We start from the raw sequence: 9,066 nt of genomic DNA on the forward strand, positions 1-9,066 counted from the left end.
AAACAGAAGTTTGTTCTAAAGAGCCAAATGACACTCCAAAGAAGCAACTGCAGTGAATATTCCAAAAGTACATGAATCATCAGTTGAATGCTCCTCTCTCCTCCGCAGAGGTTCCAAATGTTCGCTACGGAACTCCGCTGTGCGATATGAGTGCTGACGCATAGTCGAATGGATCAGTAGGCGAAACTCGGTTCCCGCGCCTTTTGCCGTCGCCCTTCACGCTTCATCCTCGAAACCCGAAAGAAATACTGGTTTATGCAATGTTGGACACCCAGATAGATGCTACATTTAGTTTAAAGAAACCTGCGACGAGCCAACGAAGCTTCGTCTGAGTACCATCACAAGTCAAGAGCCACTCATCGACGGCCAAAGAATCTCAATCTTGACCCCAAGATTTAAATACTAATCACCTTCACAAGTGTATCTATTCTCGCCGATGAAGTGCACAGATATCCCGACTAGGGCCATAGCTAAGATCTGGGACCACTTGCGAATAATTGAAGACAACACTCACGACCTATTCGACTACATTGTAGGAATGCTCATCGGATTGGTGGAATAATAAGTCGTATGGTATTAGAACAGATCTTGGATAGAGTATCGTGGGTGTTTGCGACGTAAGGAGTTCAAGGTCTTTCTGCCACAAGGTTGCTGTAAGGGAGCCACCCGCTGTAACAACGAACGGCAAAGATGATAAGGAGATTAATGAATTCTCTCTTAAAGAACAATTATGATAAAATCAAATTGGCCTGTACCTTCAACAATTTGATTTGCACTTTTATTTTTAACCTTCTTGTTCAGCACGTTGCTTTGATGTTTCACAAATTTCTAGTACATTAATTTCTCAGTATACATTTCAGGAGATAATGCATACGTGAGAACTTTATATTTTTATGTCGATTTATAATAATAACAGTAGTCGATTTTGAGATTATTACTGTCGATATCCAAAAAGGGGTGTTTGCCTTGAGCTTTAGTATTATGGGGTATGAAATCTTCATTGTCCCAGCGGAAAAATTCTTCCTTGATTTTGGTATTATTGACCATCTGACATTGATGGGTATTATGCTTGAGCAAAACGAAGGGCGCGTTAGTGGAAAGATTAATGACATTAGTTGTGTATCCATCATCCCGACAGCAGAAGAAGATTTTTGTGTTCTTGTCATAAACGCCGTCTGGTAGCTGACCGGTGACCTTGTTCGTGCTAGCGCCATCTGCATCGTCCCACCGAACGTATCCGTTCCCGAAACCTGATAGGCACAATACAGAACATTAATTAAATTTTACTGGAAAGGATTCTGAAATTTTAAGTATAGCTAGAATTACATGTCAGTTTTACTAAAGCCGATGATACACGCTTCAACATCTTGCAACATTTGTTGCTCAACAAATCTTGCAGCTCTTGTTCAACAAACGTTGAACAGTATGTCGTGTCATGTTGAATGCTGAAATATGCCATTCAACACGTTGAATGTTGTTGAACGATGTTGAAAGAAAATAGAGACCAGCTCTATTCCGTTCAACACGTTTGTGCAACATGGTTCAACATTTCAGACATTTGTTGAGCAACAAATGTTGCAAGATGTTGATCTGTGTATCATCGGTTGTTGTTGTCAGTCCTTTTCGTTGTGTTTCATTGGCCCTGAAAAGCCCCTGTGGGAAGCGTCAGTTAAGTATGTATGTATGTATGTATGTATGTATGTATGTATGTATGTATGTATGTATGTATGTATATTGTTGAGTCGGAACGATTAACCAAAAATGATTCATCATTAAAGTAGGGTACATCAAGAAGAGCAATACACTGACCTTCAGGGCAATCTCCTTTCTTGTAGATGCAGTATTTTCCTTTGGGCCAAGGGAGCTCGTACTCAGAGGTTTTGCTCTTTGTCTTCATGCAAAACTTTTGTTCCATGTTGTTTTTATCGACTTTGCCTGCTAAATCATAGGGGTCAGACCAATAGTTGTCTGAATCATCATCCTCGGTGTCATGGTAACGAGTCCCCTTGTGCCAAAAGTCTCCATCCGGACATCCTGACTTTGTCATGGGGAGACCATAGGTACCGAATGGCCAAGTAAGAGGAATGCGTACCTCAGGATCTGAAAATTAAACGAGTGGCACTTTCATTTCTCATTCCGGAGGTCGCTGTAACACCAGGAGCCGATGACCTATGACCCATGACAGGATCATGGACTTCTGTAACATTTATTACTAACAACGCTTTCCTGGCTGTTTTGTTTGAGTATTTTACCGGTAAATATATTTTAACGCATAGTGTGAAATCATACCTTGTGGTCTAGAAACATCATTTATCTGCGGGTATTCCTGCAAGATCTTTTTGAAGTTCTCTTTTCGCTGTGCCAAATTTTCACATTGATATTGCTGGTCAAGGACACTGAAAAAACTATCTTCAACAGCTTTGTCAATAGGCATCAGCTTTAATTTAATGGGCTCAGGCATGTCGGGACCTCCAGATGTGAATTCCACCTTGTTCTCGGTAAAGTTAGTCGTGTCTGTGGTGGATTCCTTGAATTTACTGACATCAACTTTCAAAGAGGCACTAAATCCCTTGTACCCACCTGAACCGGACACCGATGCTCCTATCTGCAAGTCCAAAGCATTAACATGATTCAGTTTCTATTGGCAAGACAAACTTTTTGTGAGGGTAACCAAGTTTTTTGTAAGGCAAGGAAATTTAGTTGGAATAGATTTCACTTTGGTTAAAGTCATAGCGCTTACATCATACGATTTTATCGAATTAATATACCGATCACAAAATTGAACAGAATTTTAAACTGTATAGGGGTGTCGTTTATGCATGCATACGTTTTTTTGTCGTGGTCACTATTCTGATCAGTTTATACAGCAGCTTGAGGCACGTTCATTTAATATGGCAGGGACATTATTGGCCCCCTGGACGCGGTCCCAAGCCAAACTGACTTTTATCGTTTGCAGCTTTCTTCTTAATTTTTATCGCCTTGCTCAGATTGAACATATTCGATCGTTGCCTAGCAGTTTTTGAGTTTGTAGTACAAATCAGCCTTTAACTTGACAGATCATTTACTTCAATAAACGTAGTTTACGAAACTTTCCGACACGGGTAGTGGGATACTACTATAATCTGAACCCACAACATTACTATTAGAAACTTACTTAATATCAGACGTTAGGAATATTGTATTACTTTTTACAAGTTGTCAAACTTGTAAAGCAAATTTTCGTCTATCCCGTATTACTCCTGTTTTGAATAGAGCTGCTGTATATATACGCAACAGCAGTACACTGCTTTCATCAAGAAAAGATTAAGGTACCTACCTTGATCTTCACTTGCTTTCATTCGATTCATTCATTCATTCATTCATATTCATTCATTCATTCTCGTTTTCGTTTCTTCTTTTAGTACGAACCCTTAACTTCATTCCACATTGGGTGCTTTGGAAACGTTTCCGCTAAACATCGAGCCAAGTAAGCACTTTTGGCAAAAAGCGTTAAAGGAAGAGAACAGCCAAGTTGGTGTTGGATTTTCACAGTGAAAACATTGTAGGCTTAATTTCTTTATTATATATACCTTGTAAGACTAACCCTAATCTATCAGCTGATCATTAAAGACATCTCCTGTGGTTAAATTGTTGACATTACAAGTGGAGTAAGTACCATCGGCCCCTATTTTGTCTGGTTTCGCAGTCAATAGTTTAATAACGTCGATTGAAGGCTTCAGTTTGTAAATCATTAACTGATCGTGGGTTAATTAATGTGCAAGCCGTGTTAAAAATTTTTCACAATTCTTACGTTTTCCATGGCATACTTGGCAATTTTAGTGTACGAACTTTCGCGACGTTCTGTCTTCTTAGTTCCCAGCACCACCTTTAGCACAATGTGCTGCAAGAAAATGATTCTTGTTACTAAAACTAGCACAAAATGAGGGAAAATCAAATTTTAAATTGCTATAAGTTTTGAATGGATAGACATATTATGAATCTTCCTTCAGTTTCGATATCTTTATCGTAAGATGTTTACAAACCGCGTTAGATATGCTTTAATTGAAAGAAAATTTGACAACAATGTGGTTACGTCATTTCCCGCCAAAAAGACCAAAACTCAAAAATGACGCTCACTGTGTAAGGTATGTCAACATCAAGTCCATTTCATCGCGCTTACGAAGTGATGACCCTGCTACTTGTAACATAGGATTGAGTATTTTAAAAATCAATTTGTTCTAATACGCATCTTCTAAGCTGGCACGAAATCTCAATATTCTCAGTCGTTAGAACAAGGCTCATCTTTAGCTTGAAGCTTTAGACCAGTAAACAAACAGCTAACATCAGAGTTCCGTGCCCTTTGACAAGTGACCCTCATACAACTAACCTATCAGAGCGTTCACCTATTTCAGTGAACAACAAGACATTTTTAATAACCCAAACAAGCTAGAAATTCAGACGCCAGTAGGTAAAACTGTGACCATCGCCAACAGCACGAGCTTGTTGTCGAAATAAGGGTCTTGAACTCGAAACATGTAACATGTAATCTTTGTACTCGGTAAAACACTTGTCGACGTAAGGCGAAAAATTTAGGGCCACAAAAAGGGCCTAAAAAGAATATCTAAACAAACAGCTACACTAAAAACGTAGTCAGCACACTCACCGTTCCCCAATTGTCAATGAATTTACGGTAAGCTCCTTTATCGTACTCTTCGGGCAAACTACACACAGCAGCTGCAAAGTCTTTCGTAACCGAATACTTCTCAGCTCGAGCTAAGTCCAGTTGATATCGAGCTGTGCCGTTATTGCAGACTTTTTTCTTTTCAAAAAAGACTTTGTGATTATTTGTTGTCTCTTTTTTCATCTTCTCATAACCTACAAAAGCGAGAAAGCGGAGACAAAGACAAGGGGCAGAAACAGACACATTTCATTTATCGGCCAGTGTAAAACGCAGACCGCAGACTAAAAACTACAGACTGCAGACCGGAGGTAAAATGCAGACTGAGGTTATAATTTAACTGTTGAAAAAGCCCAACCCCATTAGAAATGCTAACAGTTAAGCCTAAATATTGTTTTAGTCCTAATTAGGCCTAAGGTTAGCATTTCTAAGGGGTTTGGGCTTTTTCAACAGTTACGTTATAACCTCAGTCTGCATTTTACCCCTGGTCTGCAGTCTGCAGTCTGCGTTTTATACTGACCGGTTAATTTACCAACCGCTGGAGTTTCTTTGATTACATAAAATTTGTTTACAAGAAAGCTTTGCCAGTCAAACGACAATTGTTACCAAAATAAAAGAGAGTCGTAATGTAAATATCTTAGCAAAAATAACATCAAAATAAATCGAGAACAAAGACGAACAGTAAGAACTTCTTGTCAGTTTCCACGTTTCCCTTCCGTTTTCTGAAGAGTTAATGAGCACGTTCAAATAAGATATATTTTATTTTCCTCGACTTCAAGATTTAATTTCATAAGAACTTGCCCCAAAATATTACTAGAAACATTAGTTAAGTCACAGAATTTATTTCTCGGGTATGTGGACTGGTAGTTGTCCTTGGAAATTTTATGTAAGCGCTCGAACAAAACCTCGAACATGTAAGTCCTCGAACATCTCGAAACAACGTTCTCGAGCTGATACTTGCTTTTTAAAACTCAAAATCTCGACGGAAAACCATCAGGTTCTAGGTCCTAAACAAAATACTATATTGTTGTCTGATAGCTGTCATTGCGAGAAATTTATGTCCTTTAAACTACGATATTACTCAACTTACATTGTTTTAGTTACGAAAATGAAAGATGTTAAAAATCACTATGGTTATGCGCCTATCAACTCGAAACTTCAACATTCCCCCTCCCCCCCTCCCGGGAAAAGCCCGGGCATTTGAACTTTTGAAGATTGGATCGTTCAAATTCCCGCCCTCGGGAAAAAATGGTGTTCAAATGCCCTACCCTATCATCGGATTTGTCTGTCATACCCTACTAAAGAACAATCGTCGTCGGCTCCCGCCGTCTTTAATAAAGACCTTTTGAAGACCTTTTTTGTAAGCCAATCGCTCACAAATGCTCCACCTCTTTCTTTTAAACTCTTCCATCTCGTCCAAACACGTGTTTTATAGCTGTTAGCGACTTCAGCGCCCGAAAAAAAAAATCATTTGAAACTTGACACTTCCGGTTCAATTTTCCCCACTCCACGGACGCAAAGGTCAAATTCCCCACTCCCCGGGCACGAAAGATAGTCAAATGCCCGGGGTTTGCCCAGGAAGGACGGGGGGGGGGGGGGGGGGTTGTTGAAGCTTCGATTTGGTCCGCGCATTAATGACCAACTTTAAGTACCTTTAGGCCTAAAAAATTTGATAAGTTCTTACTTGTACTGAGACTGAAGGCAACACTCCATAAAACTGCGTTGTAACCAGCTATGCAAAATTAATAATGATAAAAACAATAAATATTTTATGCTGTGTTTAAATTCAAATCTCCATCGGTGGTTGTGGAGGAACCCTTTCCCCCATCTAACGCACCTCGAAGCTTTCTCTTAAACGGAAAAAACATCACAAGTATTTGGCACCAAGTAAATAGCCCTGAAATGACATTGTCATTTCTTCGTTTATGACGTCATTCACCATCGTAGCTTCATGATCTAGCATTCCAGCATTTTTTTCAATTTCATCGAAGATAGCAAGAATTGACGAAAAAATTAATCAAATGATTATGGATCGTAAAAAGGCAGTCATCCTGAATTTTTGCGGAGGCGATGTTGAATTGAGATCAAAAAAAAGAATTACGTTAAAAAAAAACTATTTTTGACTAAGCCCGCATGTCACAACTGGCACATCAGAATTTCTGCAATTTATGAATGAAAAGCTCGTGAAATCTTTAAGCCTCATGGGGTAGATACTTATTTCATAATTCCAAAAAAGATCGGAGAGGTTTGAATCCATCACGCCTTCTTCTCAGAGGATTAAGGTGCTGTCCTATCTAAGCTATTGTAAAACATTAAAAAACGTCTGTATGTCGAAAAAAAATGCTCTTTACTTTATTTCAAAGATATCTTTTTGTTTAAGATATGCTCAAGTTTTTAAAATATGCAAATAAGCGAAGTTATATAACGTAATAAACTCAGCAAAATTTTTATCAACTATGAACAAAAATATATCTCAACCGATTTTTTATCAGAAGTGTTTTATTAACTGCTAGATGTCTTCCAAAATATGAGCTTGACAATTTTGTTACCATGGCAACATACTAGGTTCCACACCTCCCCGATGTTTAAGGCTTTCTGGTCATCTTTGGCGTTCCAGTTTAGTATTAGCCAATAGTGCCTCATCTGTACAATCCAGCAAGCGTATAAATATGTTAAGTCGAGTTCTTGGCTTGGTTCAATTTTTCCGAGATGAAAATCATTAAAATTTTGAAAACAGGTCTCAGGGGACTAGAAAGAAGTAAGTTGCCATGGAAATGGAATTTATACAGCCTTGAGTGTGTTGCCTGTAGAACTATTAGTCTTCCTAGTTTCACTGGTGTTTGCATCAAATCTATTTGTATGCTTGAAGTCCAATCGTTTTAAATTATAAAACGTCCTAGCTCACCGCTGGCTTCTACATCAACCTTGAGTTTATCTTGATAAGACTTGGCCCCGGAAAATACTTCGTTTGTTGTAGTTTTGACGCAGGATGAGCGATGAACAAAGACAACCTGGTCTGGTACCCTGTAAAGTCTATCATTAGAAGTTTTATTTGTATCCCATGTCAGTTCGAATATCTTTCTCGTGGAGAGCAGACCTGGGTCGACACCACCGAGTGACAATTTGCCGCCGCCGTCAGGATTTCCTTTTAGAATATTATAGCCGACACCAAGAAATCTAAGACCTTTGGCTGTTTCCACATCCTTGGTAGCATGGGTGACAACGGCAACACCAAGAGTGATGAGAAAAGTGATCAGACACATGGCTTCCCTGTAAAGAGAAAAAATAGGTAGCTCAAGGGTACACAAGGCTAATGCTCAGTGCAGTGCAGTGCAGTGATGGTTCTAATGGCGGTTAAACGCTAAACAGGTAATGGATGAGTGCTCCAAAATTTGGTTGACTGTTTTCCCGCATGACTGGCATGAAATTACAGTGAAAGCTCACCTTACGGTAACCTGCGATTGTACCCTCCCTCCCTACATATCATTTCCTTCTCCCTTTTCAAAATCAAACGCTTGGTTGCAGGTGAGCCTTACGGTCACTTCGTTATTACGGCCGATATTATAATATTGTTTGTTCTGGCGAAACGCCCATATTAATTCATACAGCCAGTGGCCACATTCTATAGTTCCAATCTGTAAATTCAATTTTATTACAAACTATATGATTGGACAGTGCAATGCGAGAGCTTTCATTGGCTCAGCCTTATGAGCCATTATACCATGCTCTACAAATATGGTGAGCGTACGCATAATTTTGTAAGTCGATGATGTTGTAAGTCTGGTCCGTTGAAAGGGATTGGTTTACAACTAGTTTGTGACACACCGGACAGTTTACGTGACGAAAACAAATACCTTCAACGTGTTTTTCACAAGAACAAATACAACACTTACTTTATTAGAGGAAACATTTACCGACCTACCGAAGCTGACGCAACGAACAGGAACCCGACACCTCTTACTACAGTGTCTCTACCTTTCATTAAGGGCACTTCTGAGACCATTTCACGGGCCCTGCAACATGCGTGTAGCCCACAAGCCTACAAACACGTTACGACACTTGCTGAATAACGTCGAAGACAGGGACGAACCCAACAACAGACAGGGAGCAGTTTACAAGATCAAATGCTCCGACTGCCAGGCTTCCTACATTGATGAGACTGGCAGAAACCTTAACACGAGACTGAATGAACACAAACGAACCACGATAAATGGTGATGGCAACAATCACATTGCTGCACATCATCAACTGACAAACCACAACGTTGACTGGGACACTGCTCAATGCTTCATCTACAGTACGAAATATTTTCAACCACTGACTCTTGAAAGCTGTTACACTAACTTAGAAGAAACGCCTCTTAACAGATGTCAACAACTACCGTCACCTTACAAATGACTTACCCACGA

The 9,066-nt window shown here is 39.5% G+C and overlaps 1 protein-coding gene across 1 annotated transcript; it reads right to left on the bottom strand.

Annotated features, from left to right (window-relative positions):
• Positions 1-891: 891 nt before the first annotated feature.
• On the bottom strand, positions 892-8,660 carry LOC137996193 (uncharacterized). Its single transcript, XM_068841616.1, has 8 exons — positions 8,572-8,660; positions 7,563-7,927; positions 6,342-6,389; positions 4,643-4,854; positions 3,791-3,880; positions 2,290-2,605; positions 1,810-2,100; positions 892-1,250 (listed from the first exon to the last, which is right to left on the bottom strand). Exons 1-8 carry the CDS (start codon positions 8,658-8,660, stop codon positions 892-894), a joined length of 1,770 nt encoding a protein of 589 aa, XP_068697717.1.
• Between the last annotated feature and the right edge of the window lie 406 nt (positions 8,661-9,066).

Source organism: Montipora foliosa, chromosome 3 (assembly GCF_036669935.1).
Source record: "Montipora foliosa isolate CH-2021 chromosome 3, ASM3666993v2, whole genome shotgun sequence".
Taxonomy (NCBI): Eukaryota; Metazoa; Cnidaria; class Anthozoa; order Scleractinia; family Acroporidae; genus Montipora; species Montipora foliosa.

Bases quoted from the DNA above. Each gene is read 5' to 3' on its own strand.
- LOC137996193 (XM_068841616.1), bottom strand. From the start codon at position 8,660: ATGGTCTCAGAAGTGCCCTTAATGAAAGGTAGAGACACTGTAGTAAGA. The intron at 7,928-8,571 runs GTAAATGTTTCC...TTCTCTTTACAG, and splicing joins GCGTCAGCTTCGGTAGGTCG to GGAAGCCATGTGTCTGATCA. The intron at 6,390-7,562 runs GTGAGCTAGGAC...AATTTTGCATAG, and splicing joins GGTTGATGTAGAAGCCAGCG to CTGGTTACAACGCAGTTTTA.